General features: G+C 41.9%; 1 protein-coding gene across 1 annotated transcript in view; it reads right to left on the bottom strand.

The window, feature by feature from the left end:
• Positions 1–9,324: 9,324 nt before the first annotated feature.
• LOC124622580 (putative beta-carotene-binding protein) overlaps positions 9,325–16,681 on the bottom strand; it is a 101,694-nt gene continuing 94,337 nt past the window's right edge. Inside the window, exons 5-6 of the mRNA XM_047148328.1 lie at positions 13,814–13,966; positions 9,325–10,541 (exon numbers count right to left, since the gene is read on the bottom strand). Of these exons, the coding sequence (XP_047004284.1) occupies positions 10,339–10,541; positions 13,814–13,966 (356 nt within the window). The 3' untranslated portion in view covers positions 9,325–10,338. The remainder of the gene's footprint in view (positions 10,542–13,813; positions 13,967–16,681) is intronic.

The following is a 16,681-nucleotide window of genomic DNA, read 5'->3' as shown; positions in this document are numbered from 1 at the left end:
GATATGCTTTCGTTTTGTGGTTCTCTTTAATTTTACCTTTTTTCAAGGAAGTCCCGATTTCCAGCGCTAAATGATAAAACGGTATTTTTTTATATTCCAAAAGCACAATTTTTTAAAAATCTTCGATTAAACATCAACAGTTTCGATTTTGCTATGAATGCTGTTTATTTATTAGCAAGTGACAGAAAGACGGAGAACGAAAGCGTTCCATAGGTTAGGCGGCCCTTTATACAGGGCGGAAAAAGAAATATCGCACTTGAATATCGGCATGCGATTCCTGATTCAGATTCAAGACAGAAGTTTATCTAGCAAAATCAAATAGCGGGCATTCTAAATAATGTGTGGAAACAAGGAGCTGGCAAAACTGTTACGTCGTGCAGCGCTTCGAAATGTACACAGGAGCGTGTACCACTCTGAAGTACCGTACCAGCCGTCGTAGCTCATGGAATAGACTGCTGTGACATCTAACCCACGTGCACGGTGATGGTATTGTTCGAATCCTCGTCAGGTCCCTTTCTTTATTTTTTAGCTGTCCGTTCCCTAGTTTTCGTCGTTGAAAGCCCGACTTCATTTTGTCACGTGAAAACAGCCTGTCGCATAACACTGGGATCCGTTAAAATACATGCATGTGTCTACTAAACGCGCAGTGCAGAACCATAACTGGTCCTGTCACGTTCACGCAGGGCGGCTTCCCGATGGAGTACACAAACGATGAACACGTCGATATGCTTTTGGTATTGGACGCATCCAATGGCCAAGCTGCTGCTGCTGTTCATGCATATGCTGCACGGTGCCCTCCCAAAAGGCGCTTTCCCGATACGAATGTTTTTCGTTGCCTGGAGCAACGCCTTCGGGAAACAGGTAATCTTCATCCACAAGTAATGGAAAGAAGTCGTACAAAGACAAGACGTACTCCACGAACCCAGGACGCGATTCTTGAAAGCGCCGGCCGCGATGGCCGTGCGGTTCTGGCGCTGCAGTCCGGAACCGCGGGACTGCTACGGTCGCAGGTTCGAATCCTGCCTCGGGCATGGGTGTGTGTGATGTCCTTAGGTTAGTTAGGTTTAAGTAGTTCTAAGTTCTAGGGGACTTATGACCTAAGATGTTGAGTCCCATAGTGCTCAGAGCCATTTGAACCATTTTTTGATTCTTGAAACCGTCCACCAGCCACCTGTGCGAAGTACCTGTGATACTGCAAGGCCGTTCCAGATGTCTCAAAGACTGGTTGTTGGAGTGCTGCACGATGAACTGCATCCGTATCATTGCACGTTAACTCAACACCGGCGGCAAGAACATCGCAGCCATTATTGGTCTGAACACGACCCACGTGTCACCCATGAACGTGGTTTTCAGGCACGCTTTGCCATAAACCTGTGGGCTGGAATCGTAGGAGGTTTTCGGCCCTTACCTATTGGGGCTGGGCAAGTTTAATGCGCTCCTGTGTCGTACGTTTCTTTGCAGATCTTTACATGACGCATTAGAAAACGTCCCACTTCGTGTTCGGTACAGCTATGTTTTCAGTATGAACGTGCACCGCCACACTTCGGAATGAATGTATTTAACTATTTAACTGACGCGTTTCCAGGGAAACGGACTGCTGGTGGAGGATCAGTGTCCTGGCCTCCACGTTTCTCGGAGGTTTTTATTTTTGGGGACGCTTACAGGAACAAATTTGTGCTACACCTCCTCTAGATGTAAACGACCTAATAGCTCGCGTACATGTCGCTTTTGGAATGATTGATGCAGCTGTATGGCATAGGGTCCAGCGAAGTACGATCCAGCGAAAGGCGAAGTGTTCCTAATGTAAGGTGGTCGCTTTGAACATCTTCTCTAAAGTGATCGTTGCTCATGTATGTACATAACGGCTATGTGAAGATAAGCCTGGATGTGAAAGGTACAGAATGGAATTATTGTGTGTAGCATAACGTACAATCTAGTGTACCCTACTTACCGCGTTTTTTGTACCTCACTGGATACAGATGATGTTACTGTATTCACAGTTATTTACTATTGGGTTGATTTCTTCATTTGTGTCATGGATAAAACAAAATGGTCATTTACGTCTATAAGAAGTTTATTTAAAGTCTTAATGTTTAAATGAAGATAACAGTGCCAGAAAGAAATGAACAAAATACCGCATTTGAATTAGATATAGTCTGATGCTTTAAGTGAAAAAAAGTTTGGCGTGAATGAGGCTCAAACATTGGCGTGTCTGCATATCCATTCCACACGGCATTGGCTCATTGTCTAGTCTCAGTGAACTTAATGGGACAGCTCCGGCACAGTGTAGATTTCATACTACCTCTTCTTGGTCTGATACTTTAAGTGAACAAAAGTTTGGCGTGAATGTGGCTCAAACATTGGCGTGTCTGCATATCCATTCCACACGGCATTGCCTCATTGTCTAGTCTCAGTGAACTTAATGGGACAGCTCCGGCACAGTGTAGATTTCATACTACCTCTTCTTGGCCACACTGCACACAGTTACAACAGTGGCAAACACTCGTTTTTGAAATTGCATTTCTATTAAACGTGTTAGGTATGTATGTCTCAGAGGAGACTACGTCGAGAAGTAGAGTGAGTTGTTTACGAAACAAACATTTTTCTTGGTTTTTTACCAGACCTCAGCGCGGGCCCTCCCTCCGGAGGTTCGAGTCCTCCCTCGGGCATGGGTGTCTGTGTCTGTATTGTTCATAGCATAAGTTAGTTTCAGTTAGTTCAAGTAGTGTGTAAGTCTAGGGACCGATGACGTATGCAGTTTGATCCGTTAGGAATCCACACACATTTGAACATTTGAATCAGACCTTAGACCATCCTTATAAGTGTGTATTATTATTATTGGTGTTTTGCCCTTAAAGAGCGCATTTGGACTAAACTACATGGCCAGTTCCTTTTGCTGCCTTCCTTGCTGCCCAAACTTCCCTCATTCGCTTGCTGTGTTTCTGTTTCCGGCCCTCTGTCCATGCTTCTTGTCGGCTTCGTGTCTTCGGCTTCATCTTGATTGCCTTTTTGGTTGCCCATATTTCTTTCATCTTCTGGCTGTGATCTTGCTTGCGTTCTTCGGTCCATTTTATGCCTGTTCGTTTGTCGCATTGTATCTCACGTAGTTTACTTTTCTTAATGATGTTTCTGAACTTTATTCTGTCGTTTATTGTGTCTGCTGTTATGTTGAGCTGGTTCAGGTCGTTTTCTACCTCTGCCACCCATTTGTTGTTTCTAGTGGTTACCCAGTCAAAGATCTGTTTGGTCAGCCTGTGTGATGGCATTCTGTATAGGTGTCCATAGAATTGTAGTCTGCGTTTTCTAATCTTTTCTGTGATTGTCTCCGTATGTTTGTACAGTTCCTCTGTAGGTTTCTTGATCCATATTCCATTGTTGTTAGTTGCGCCAAATATTTTCCTAAGTATTTTCCGTTCTACTTTTTCTAATTGTCTGATACGTGTATGCCCTCGGATTAGTGTGGTCTCTGCTGCATATAGTGCCTCGGGGGGCACCACCGGGTCGTAATGGCGTAATTTGGCTTTTTGTGAGATAGACTTCTTGTTGTAATGATTCCACACTACTTTGTATGCCTTGTCCAGTTTAGTCTTTCTTTCTTCATTTGAGTCTCTGTTATGTCCACTCATTTGTAGTGTTTCACCGAGGTATTTGAAGTTTGCTGTTTTGTAAATCGTGCCATACTTTGTGTTCAGAGATGAGAGTTTCTTTGTGCTCATAAACTGTGTCTTTTCGTAAGAGATCTGTAGTCCAGTTTTGGAAGCGATTTCGTGCAGTTTTTCAATAGCGTCTTTTGTTTCCTTTATACCTTTCGTGACAATCGCCAAATCGTCTGCAAAAGCCAGGCATTTAATCTGTAGGTTTCCTAAGGTTATCCCCTGTTGTGATGTTTCCCATTCTTTTATGACCTTATCTAACACCAGATTGAAAAGGAGAGGTGAGAGGCCATCGCCTTGTCGGACACCTGTGCGAATTTCAAAGGGCTCTGATAGTTCCCCACAGAACTTTACTTTGGAGGTCGTGTTGGTTAAAGTTTGCTCTATGATAGCCCGTGTTTTGTTGTCTACTTTGTATTCTGCTAGAATTTTGAAGAAAATTTTCCGGTCGATAGAGTCGTACGCCTTTTTGAAGTCAACAAAGGTAATGATCAGGTTCTGTTTGTGTTGTAAAATCATTTTCAGGTTCCAAATTTGTTCCGCACAAGACCGCCCTTTACGGAAGCCTGCTTGGTATTCCCCATCAAGTGGTCGGTTTGGCATTCTACTCTGTTCAGTAAAGCTTTAGAGAGGATCTTGTATGTGACCGGTAGTTGGGATATTCCTCTGTAGTTGTTCGGGTTAGTCTTGTCACCTTTTTTGTGTAGTGGGTGTATCAGGGCAGTTTTCCAGTCGTCAGGAATTTTCATGGTCTTCCAGATGTCTTCCAAGATCCTGTGGATGTCTTTGGTGAGTTCTGGGTCTTGTAACTTCCAGATTTCCGCGATGATGCCATCTTCTCCTGGTGCTCTACGATTCTTGAGTGACTTTATTATTTCTTTAACTTCTTCTAGAGTTGGAGGTTCACTATCTGGATTGTATGTGCTCGTTTCTGTCATCATTTCTTCCATGGGGGGGTCCGTGTTGAGCAGTTTTTCAAAGTACTTTGCCAGAATGTCACAATTGTTTTTGGTATTGGTTTCTAGGGTTCCATCCGGTCTTCTGAAGCACAAGTTGGGTGGTTGATATCCAGTCATATTTTCTCTGAACGTTCTGTAGAAGTTTCTTGTATTGTTCTTCATGAAGTCCGATTCGATCTCTGTCAGTCGCCGTTTGTCATACCGTCGTTTTTCACTGCGAATGATTTTGCTTGATTGCTTCTGTGTTTTCAAGAAGTTCATCCAATTCTCTTGGGATTTATGGCAACTAAATTTTTTACATGCACTGATTCGTTGGTCAATAGCTTGGTCACATGTGTGGTTCCACCAACGGTGTTTCCGTGTTCGTGGTGCTTGTGCTAGTTTCATGGCCTCTCGGATTCTTCGTGAAAGTTGTGTCCAGTCTGTCGTTTTCTCCATTTTAATTTTGTGTAATATTTGTGTCTGGTTTAAAGTAACGTATTCTGGATCTGGTCTAACAATTTTGTTCTTCTGGAGCTTTTTCTTGGGCAAAAGACGAATCCTGATCTGTAGTAGGTGGTGGTCTGAGTCGAAGTAGCCTTTACGGGTGTCTATGTTCAAAATTTCTTTTTGTGAGTCTTTCTGCACTATTACGTGGTCGATTTCTAGTTCTTGCTTTCCGCTGGGGAATTTGCATGTGGTAAGTTTTCGTGTTGGTTTCTTGAATTTTGTTGACATAATGGCGAGGTCGTGGCTTTTGCAAAAGTCTATCAGATGTTTTCCGTTTTTGTTGGTGTCCTTGTGTGGAGTATGTTTTCCTGTGATATGTCTGTATATCTTTTCTTTTCCGAGTTTGGCGTTGAAGTCTCCCAGTATTATTTTGACTCCATGTGCAGGAATTTTTCTGATAGTTTCTTCCATTGTCGTCCAGAAGTCATCAATTTCGTCCGGGTTTTTCCTGTTGTAGTCATTAGTCGGTGCATGTGCGTTGATTATTGAGTAGGATTTATTGGCTGATTTCACTGTGATGGTGCTGATTCTTTCGTTTGGTGACGAAAAGTCGACTATGCTGTCCGTGATGGACCTGTGTACTGCAAATCCTGTGCCAAAAAGCCTTAGGTTTTTCAGTTGTCTCGATGGTTTTCCTTTGTATACTCTGAAATTCTCCGTGTTGAAATGGTCTTCGTCTGTGAATCGTGTTTCTTGCAGTGCACATATTTTGATTTGAAATTTTTCGAGAGTGTCTGTCAGTTGTTTCATCTTTCCTGTCTTCATCAGTGTGTTCACGTTGAGTATATATATATATATATATATATATATATATATATATATATATATATATATATATACGTGTGTGTGTGTGTGTGTGTGTGGTGATTCAGAAACCTGAGTATAATACCAGCAACCAAGAATATATAGCAACAATTCTGTCGTCTTCACCTTAATGTTTTACGGTGATGAACTTGGAAAATTTTATTCACAGATAATAATTAAATGACCTAAATATTTTCTTCTTCAACATTGCTGGCCGTCTCTTTCCGAATCGATCGTGACAATCCGCTTGACCACAAATTTTAAGCCGGCCGTAGTGGCCGAGCAATTCTAGGGGCTACAATCTGGAACCGCTCGACCGCTACGATCGCAGGTTCGAATCCTGCCTCGGGCATGGATGTGTGTGATGTCCTTAGGTTAGTTAGATTTAAGGAGTTCTAAGTTCTAGGGGACTGATGACCGCAGACGTTAAGTCCCATAGTGCTCAGAGCCATTTGAACCATTTTTGAACAAATTTTAACTAGCACAATGTTATTGCAAAACTTATGGTGTATATGTTGCTAATGTTAATAACAACAAACCAAAGAGTTCTATAGGTTACTCGGTTACTCATTACTCGTTACTACAGGGAAGAGACTGGAACAGAGTACAGTGGAGTTCGTGGTAAATATTGTGTTGGTGTTTAATACACTGAAGTAATCACGCACAGGGTCGGCCATATGATCCATTCTGTTCACAGCTATAAGATCATTTTGCACTCTCTATTTGGATTCTGAATGCTGTGGAGCTCTATCTCAGTCTGCGAGTGCTGAAAGCAAAATTCTGGCGTTACTTAACTAATGCTAGGTGCTTGAGACGACACAAGATGCCTGTGTTTACGTGATAGCAGTGCGTTTGCCTGCTTCACAGAATGCCGAAAAAATAAGTTTTGATTGTTGAGTCCGTGCAATTATATTCACACAGGTTACAACTACATCAAGCAGAAATAAAGAAACGAATGTTTTCTGTGACTGAATGTATATGCCGCATTTAATAAAGATTTTGTAAGAAAATATTTGTTTTTGTATTCCCCACCCTGCCAAAAATTGCTAAACAAGACTCCTATTTATGGTGATTCATATGTATTTAAAGTGTGTAGTTTTCTGAGTCCGGAAACTAATCAAAACTAGGTAGCTGAAAGTACAGTAGACCCTTTTTCTGACCTATATGACGATGGCATTGTGATAGTAGTCACACACACACGTGTGTGTGTGTGTGTGTGTGTGTGTGTGTGTGTGTGTGTTTTGCATGAGAGATGCCTATGTTACACCAATGTGATGAACGTTTGTAACACATGTCTGTCGCCATTAGTTTGGAAACCTTTGAGCAATAATTAATTAGTTGTAAAGAATACCTGACTACTTCAGGAATTGTTGATCTCAGCAAAATATAACTAGCACGTTTACCTCAACAATGTCGATGTTGGATATCCCCTCATAACCTTGACATGTGTCGACAGTGACTGTGTTTATGAGCCGTGCAATTGTGTCAGCAGGAATATGACACCAGTGTGTCAGCACTGATAAGAAAAAACTAATGCGGAAGTCTGCAAAATTATTGACAGAACATACATTAATGGATGTGGAAAATAATTGATTTAAGCGGCTCTTATGTCTTGAGCGAAGCATTGTATATACAGCAAAAATTTATCATTGTTACCATTGCAGACATCTGTTGGTGATAGCACGAAACTTCTGGTACAAAGAACTAACAATGCACGTTTTCTGTAGCGCAACATTTGTTAGTGACAGCGAGCAATCAGGATGTAAAACAGGTGTTGAGTTTATTTTGCGTGTTCTCGGGGTTTGCAGAATAGTATTAAAAGAAAACTCATATTTGACAACTGTGTATCACTAATTTGTTAGTTACATTTTATAAGCAAATACTAATTTTTAATTATTTACAGAGAGTATATTTTATAAACTTTTCAATAATCCAACATGATGGTATGTGCCTTCAAATGAAATTTGGCGATGTTACTACTGAGACAGTCCATAAACGACTTTAGAAGGCAGTAATACAACCATGGTTCGTCATACATTACACAATTCAGATACTTTGACCTATATTTTTTTAAAATATTTTTGATACTTTCGCGGATCAGCGATTTAGCCAAAATGCCCACTGCCCTCCTACGTATGGTTGCTGAACGGATGGCAGCCATGAAGGTGGATATAATTCCGCATACGTTTTTTCAGTACTGTAAGTTAAGAATAAACGTTTCGTAATATTTTATTTTATTATTCCCATCACAAGGTCACAACAAATCTACACGTTGATCATGACAAAGTTAAGGTAAGTATCTCCATGAGAATTGCGGATCTGTGTATTTATTAACGGCCGCTGTGTTAAATGCCAGAGAAAATATGGTATATCTCAGTGGTTAGCACTATTTTTATTGTATGCTCGTAAAATTAGAAATTCGTTCTGCAAATGAAGCCTAGATCATGGCTAAAGTATCACGTTTAAGCTACCATCTTGGATTCACCTAAATTACTTTAAGAAAACTGTTCAAATTTTGAGAACAATGATTTGAAGTGCATTTCGCCCAAACATAAGTTCTGTATCCTATTCAACCTATCAAACCAAATTACCTATGCCTGTTATTAGCTATACTCTTTACAAGGCTTCATATAATGTTTTGATACTTCTTAAATTGCTAACAATGTTTCAAAGGAAAGTAATTTTGAGCTACGAGTGTGGAGCAGGTTATGAGGCGTATTGAGCTAGTTGCTGACGGTTGTCTATCATGATACCTGTGTTACTACAACGGAGCGACAAAAGCAAATTTAACAGATCTACACGTGTTAGGATCAGTAAGCGTAAATATTTCTCCTATCACGATTTTTAACAGTGTCTTTTAAGAGAACATCATCACTGGGTGTCACCACAACCTTCTAATAAGATAGTTCAACAATGTTCAGCCGACTCAAATCGCTATTGCTAGCTGTTGCTGGCTCTTTGTCACCGATGAATACTTCAGAGGTATCATTCCGACGTCTAGAAGACAGAAACGGGAAAAAGAGCCTATTCCTGGTTCCATTCGCAATAACTTTCATGGGACTGAAATACATGAGAATAATTAAGATGAGGTATCTATACAGTTCTTGTTGTTATTAAACTTCATTCATTTGTTGCTTCAGTAAGACTTGCAGATTATATCAAGCTCTAACTTAATAGTTTTGTATTAAACAGATGATATCATTTGAAAGAAAAGTCTTATACTTTTATGTGAGGAACATTTATTATGAAAAACGAGGAGCTTGACAGAAAACATATTCTTTCTACTAGCATAAATATTTTAGAGGCATTATAACAGTTTTCGACACATGTAAACTGAGGAAGAAAAAACTTTAAAAAATATCATTACTCAATCCAAATCGACATTCTTAGTATAAGAAAATTTATTATTCATAGTTACTGTACAGTCCTCATTGACACGGACTTTCTTGAGAAGCTTAAAATAATACACGCAAAAAAATACACTGTGTAGTTCACCAGCAACCACTAAACTTTTATATTTTTGAAAAGAGAGAATTAATACAATGCCTCTAAGTATCAATTAGTAATTGATGGACAAACCGATCATTAGGCAACATCATAAATGTGTAAGCTGCAGAAAGTTAAGTTACTTAAAAGTGTATCATATAGTTTTCTCTTTCCAATTTTCACTACGTGCATTTTTTTAATCTCGTGTGCTCTACAAAACATGTAGTATAAGCCTATAGCTAGGGTCACAAAGTGGTGAAGCTAAGACAATGAATAAACAAAATGAATCAACGGGATATCTCAACAATGGGTAAAATTTCCTTACAAGTTCTAAGACTTCTGGATAATTTTAGTGACAATGGTCAGAGCGGAAGGAAAGGCTGTAGGTTTCCCTACTGCTTATAATTCTAGGTGTGTGGTTAACTTTCAGGACCCATAGAAATTACCAGCGCTGGAGATGGAACAGGAACTGAATCACAGAAGTGTGAGGAACAATTGGCGTGGCCGTGTTACTGTCCCATCCCGTCATTTGCCTAATGTGGTTCAGGAAGACCACGGAAAATCCAAATCAGGATGATAAGTCGAAGGTTTTGTGCCCATTACTACAATATGCAAGATGAATATCTTAAGTACAACATTACATCACTCAACTGTTCACTGTTCATTCTACGTAAATGCTCTAGTTGCTGGTACGGAGGAAAGAACCCTAGAAGTTGGCACATTTTCACCTTGGAACTGTAGGGAGCTCACAATATTATTTAACTACGTGCATGTTGTGTAAATGTTGGCTTCTTCGAAGATACGAATCCCAAACACACTGTTGTATTAATATTAAATTGCTAGGCTATTATATCCACTGAATTGTTAGTGCGGTGCTGGTTATTTTAATCTGTTAACTGGAGGAACGCGCCCAGTAAACTATAAAGCGTTCTATATCAGCAGGAAAATCAAAAATTGTGTGGGAAAACCGCTCTGTAGAAACCTCTGTAAGCGGGCGTCTTTGGAAACAGCTCGTCGTAGGGTACAGTATCGAAGACGGCTTGTGCATAAGGGCGGAACACTTCGGCCAGCCACTTTTCCAGCGTCGGCTTCAAATTCGGTTCCACTACGTTCGCTGCAACGTTGTTGATGAACATATTACCGGCGAGCACTGTAAACAGAGAAACTACAGTCTTAAACAGATCAAGTGAGACAAAGTGATTGTGAGGTTATTGCCTTACAAACTGTGGTCCGACCAGAACTTTTACTGTTGAAATGTGCAACCCAGTTATTAAGAATTAAGGAACTGAACAGCTTTTACTGTCATTGAGGCTGAGGTCATTACAGATGGAGCAGTTTCTCAATTGAAGAAGTATAGGAATACAACCATCCATCGGTTGTTCAACTAAACAATTCCTAGATTCGCATGAACAGTTTTAGTGAGACCTTAGGCCACGAAAGTTGGTGTTTTTTATAGAAAAAGAGACGTTTTTTATTACAGTCTATATATCTCAAGTTCCTCTAATTCTTCTTTCAGTCTTGCCAGATTAAAACTACTGATCTAAGTCGTCGGAAGAATACATAGTATGTTGAAATGTTTATGAAGGACAAAACAAATACCATGGGAGGCTGAAAAGTAGCTTTCCACTTGAGGTTTTTTGACAAGTCACTCACGTATGACACTAGGTGATAGACGTGGAGTACATGCATAACTTTGCATTACATTAAAACAAAATGATATTCCCAATTCCTCCACGAATTTAATACACTGATGGAAAAAATCGCAGCACCAAAAATTGTTTAAGGTACTCTGATGAAACTTCGGGAATAAATTTGTGTAGGTAACATATTTAACTGACAGACATCGCAAGACGACAGGTTAACCGCAAGTGCGAGTGTAGTGTCGCAGAATAGCAAAGAGTTGGAAACGTGGAAACGTGTCAAAGTTTCGTTGCCTATGCCGAGAGAAAGAGGCAGTAGTTTAGCCAAGAGGTAGGAGGATTGCACATATATCGGAATGTGTCGTGACACAGGGGCAATGGCCTGGTTACACACAAAAGGCGAGAGTGAATTGCTTAGCATTGCGGAGACTTTCGTAGAGTGCAAGACAGAGGTATAGCGTCATCTGTACTGCATTTCACAACTTCACGTAAGTCTGCCGTAACAACACGTAACTCTGTCGCAAGAACACCTAAGGGGCGAGTACGACAGATGAATCAGCAGTATAACTGGAACGAATGCGTTCATTACAAACGAGCATGACGTCAGGACGTCGCTCGTGCTTCCTTTAAATACGCCAGCTTTGATAGCAACAAGGCACTCGCAGTTCGACTTGCAGTTAGATGTGTACTGGGTCGCTGCGTAGCGCTCAGCTCGGTGCTTGACATGTTAATCTTTATTAATGAGATGTTGCAGTAAGGGTGGCCCATCCAGCAGCAGACGAGAGGGGACAGTACCAGCTCCGGTCCTCTCTGCTGCCGCTGTCAATCATCAACCCAGGATTAGCAGACATCGCGGCAGACTCGCTCGCCGCCAATGCTGACCACATCAGTGAGCCGTCGTCGAAATCGTGTGGGACCTAGGCCCTGTGCATCCGCTGTCACAACCGGGTGAGCCGACGACGCTGGGGGACTGCAGCCCGTTCCGCCCGTCCACCACGGGCGAGCCACCAGGAGGGGCATGGAAGAAGACGGGGTGGGATGGAGTACACTCCGCACTACGAGAACGCCTCTCGTGCCGACAGCACCAGGACTCCAACCCGGAGCCTCCTACGCACAGCGGCTTGCTGTCCGCAGCCGAGCCGGCCGGCCAGCCGGGTGCCACCAGCCACGCGCGGCCGAAGTACGAAGTAAGGACATTACTTCGCTACGTCACAGCGCGCGGCGCTGCGCTGGCAAGACTGTGTGGCCCGGAGCTGGTGTCATCGCTACGAGTCAGCGAGGACTCGGGGAAGGTCATTGATATCACCAAGCTCAGCCAGCCTGTGCTACGCGGGCCACATTGTACTCGGCGGGAATAAAGGTGTTATGAATTAATAATGTTTCTTTGGCGTTTCTGACGCGTCCACAGTCATTTCCTAGCATCCTGACAACTGGAGAGGTCACCGCTCGGCCATCCAGTCCACCATAGGCGACCAGGACCACCGGGGCACCTACACGAGGAAGCCATTGCAAATGTGAAATGCTGATACGTTAATAACACATTTAACCATCTGAACGTTGAATACAAGCATGCAAACGTGCATGTATTGTGTTGTACAGGTGCCACACGTCAGTTTTTGGGATGAAGTTCCATGCCTGTTGCACTTGGTCTGTCAGTACCCGGACGGTTAATGCTATTTGTGAATGACGTGAGTTGTCATCTGATGACATCCCGTATGTGCTCGACTGGAGACAGATCTGGTGATCGAGCAGGCCAAGTCAACATGTCGACAATTACAGAGTGTGCTGGGTTACAACAGCGACATATGGACGAGTGTTATCCTGTCAGAAGACACCCCCTAGAATACTGCTCAATAATGGCCTGATTACAATACAATGTTACAGTTAGGGTAAGTAGTGTAACGACGAGATCACTACTATTGTCATACGAAATCGCATCCCAGACAATAACTCCAGTGCATCTATCAAGCAGACAGGTTGGTTGTAGGCCCTCAATTGGCCTCCCCTGATCAACACGACTATCAGAGAACACAACAGAACTCTACCCAGCCTTCCAATGGTCTCTCGCCTGACATCACTGAAGTTACAAACGGTGATGGTTTGGGGTCAGTGGTATGCACGCTATAGCATATCTGGCCCGGGACTGTCCTTGAAGTAACCGATTTGTAACAGTACTTTGTGTCAACTGGGTGCCAACTGCTGCTGAAACGTCTGCTGTAGATGCATTACGATGCGCAAGAGCCATACACTGAACACCATGGTCTTCCCTCTTCGTAGTGCCACGTGGCTCTCCAGAGCTTGATCTTCTTACAATCTCGTGACCACCGAAGTCAGCTATCGTGCATAGTGGTTACTTTCCTGCCAAATCTTTCTACAATAGCGCACGTGGCATATCCTGCGTCTCGTGTAGTAACACGACCTCGCTCAAACTCAGTGAGATGTTGATAATGGCGTCTGTGACATCTTAAAAGCATTATTGACTAGCATCAACACGCCACTTCCAGTTCCAAAGATAACTCACGTTCACAACCGTTGCAGAGTGTATTTAAAGCAAACCTGATCTTCATCGACATAGTGGCGCTATCAGCGCCACTCTAATGCGACTGGCACGAAATCTGAACAGACATCCTCTCTCAGATGTGGTAACATGCCTTGTAACTTTCGATTATGTTTCTCAGCTTCTTCTTGGTGCTGCAATTTTTTTACGTCAGTGTATTGGTGTGCTCTGTTCTACCTAAGACTAAAGTGAGTGTTGTTTATAGATTTTTATTCAGTAACGTACCTAGAGGCTGGTAGTCCCCAAAGAGACCAGTGAGCTCATACTGAGACCTGCCTAAGGCCAATGCGACTTGGACAGTGTCTAGCTTCAGATATGACCGTCCTCCCTGGCCGCTCTCAAGGTGTCCAGAATATGTGACGTCCACGGCGCCACCACCTGAAATGCGATATGTATGTACTTCTCTTTTAATGTACGTTTTTTTATAGCCACACATCCAAACATGAAAATGACGTTTTGATACAGGGACGTTTTAGTAGTCTTTAAAATACGTTGTGTTTTTTCTTCTGAGCGCACCTGCAAATAAAAATGATTTCTTGGTACGGGTAATATAGCATTTAAAACAATAATGTAGCGTAGCAAGTAAGATGTTAGTGCCAACATAACTGCTGCTCTGCTTTTTTATAAATAGCAGATGAGGAAGAGGAATAACAATATAATAACATGGTTTTCAACATACAGTCACCATTTTTTTAAATTGATTTTCCCTTTCGAATCTTAATTATTTTCACAGTCGGGCGAAAGACTTACGAACGTCTGATTTTCAGTTTGTAACAGTCACGTGTCACTTATCACTTAGGTAATCTGCCCTCAGCAAAGTGCTTCACACGTCATTAGACATTACGTTTCCTTCCTCTTGTAATGTTGTTGGTTTTTTTTTTTTTTTTTTTTTTTTTTTTTTAGTTTTCGTTCACTTTTCTGTAATATGTCTCTTACTTCCACGCTTTCCCCTTCTTTCAAGTTTCTTTATTTTCACACTAATGCGACAGTTAATGTCCCGCATAATACATCGTGCTCTCAACTATCCATTTTAATAGAACAATTTATTGGATTACCTTACTGAGGGAACTGCATCACTCAGTGAGCGTTCGTTCAACAACTATCTGTTTGCGAACTAGTGATAGTTATTCACAATGTGCTCACAAGGGGACATTAAAGGCAATAACTAGGGCCATCCTTTACATCTACATCCACACTTATTCTCCGCAAGTCACCGAGAGGGGCGTCGGGTAGAATACCCTGTACCACAATTAGTCATTTCCTTTCGTGTTCAATCCGAAAAATAGAGCGAGGGAAACACGACTATCTGTGTGCCTCCACACGAACTCTAATCTCTCTGATCTTATCTTCTTGGTTCTTACGTAAAGCGTACGTTGGTGGCAGTAGAATAGTTCCGCAGTCAGCCTCAGTTGCCAAGTCTCTAGATTTTATCAATAGGGAAAGAACGTCGCATCCCTCCTGAGATGCTCATTTGAGTTTCTGAAGCACCTCCGTAATACTTGCGGGTTCTTAAAATCTACCGGTTACAAATCTAGCAGCTAGCTCTGCATTGCTTCAATGTCTTTCCTTAATCCGATCTTGTGCGGATCCTGAACACTCGAACAGTACTCAGTAATAGGTCGCACTAGTCACCTATATGTGGTCTCTTTTACACATAAACCACACTTTCCTAAAACTCCCCCAATAAACCTAAGTCGATCACGCGCCTTCCCTACCACAATCCTTAGATGCCTGTTGCAATTCATATTACTTTGCAACGTTACGCCTACATATTTAGTCGATTTGACTTTGTCAAGCCGCACACTGCTAATGCTGCTCTCGAACATTATTAGTAGGTTTTCTCTACTCATCGGCATTAACTTATATTTTTCTACATTTGGAGCTAGCTGCCATTCATCACGTCATCTAGAAACTTCGTCTGTCATCTTGTATTCTTCTAAAGTCCCTCAACGACGAAACCTTCCCATACATCTTAGCATCATCAGTAAACAGCCCCAGACTGCTGCTTACCCTGTCCACCAGACCATTTTTGTATACAGAAAACTGATTCACTGCTTTAGGTGTGCTACTCCATTTACGTGTGCTACTCCGTTCTTCATTATGTTGATCACCCTTATTCTTAGACACTGCAACTCATTTTTACTTGACGAACGACTAAGAGCGCCGACCATCGACTCCCTTAGAGTATCAGTGATTGGTACAAACGACCAGGAAGTCTGTTGTGTGTATTCGTTCGGCAGTGGCAGGTCATAATAATGTAACATTTCAAATGATCACGGTTCTAGGCGCTTCAGTCTGGAACCGCGCGACCGCTACAGTCCCAGGTTCGAATCCTGCCTCGGGTATGGATGTGTGTGATGTTCTTAGGTTAGTTAGGTTTAAGTAGTTCTAAGTTCTAGGGAACTGGTGACCTCAGATGTTAAGTCCCATAGTGCTCAGAGCCATTTGAACCATTTTTTCAAATGATTAACTTTCTCGTAGACCCTGTACTGCCCAAAATAACAGGCATTTTCAACTTTTCTCTGACCTCCAGCATCTTCCCAACGTCCTGGAAGCATGATGTACTCATAAACCCGTTACCCAAGAAGGGACCTACCAAAGTTCCTTCCGACTACAGGTCCATTTGCATTCTACCAACAATACCCAAGGCTTTAGAACATAGAGTCCACGAACAGTTTACCAGTTGTCTAACATCAAATAACCTTTTAGATAAATACCAGCTGGGTTTCAGGCAAAATTGCAGCACGACGACCCCTCTTGTAAAAGTCACTGATGAATTGAAACAAGCTATGGACAAAGAGTAGACGACCATTATGTGCTTCTGGATTTCAGAAAAACTTTCAAAACAGTTAATTTGACATTCAACTTGCTAAATTTAACCTTCAAAATTTTCTACACGTGCTGTATAATCGTTCCACTCTTACCTTACATCTTGCCAACAATATGTAATGACTCGAATTAAGAGGTCACAATGGAGGAATGTAGAATCTGTGGTCCCACATGTATCAGTATAGGGCCCATTGATTTCTCATTCTATATTGATGTGTCAACTGTTCTCTCCCACTGCAAATATCATCTATACTCCAGTGAACC

Source organism: Schistocerca americana, chromosome 7 (genome assembly GCF_021461395.2).
Source record: "Schistocerca americana isolate TAMUIC-IGC-003095 chromosome 7, iqSchAmer2.1, whole genome shotgun sequence".
In the NCBI taxonomy this organism is placed as follows: domain Eukaryota; kingdom Metazoa; phylum Arthropoda; class Insecta; order Orthoptera; family Acrididae; genus Schistocerca; species Schistocerca americana.
The sequence above is the reverse complement of the archived record's forward strand: the minus strand, read 5'-3'. Positions and strand labels throughout refer to the sequence as shown.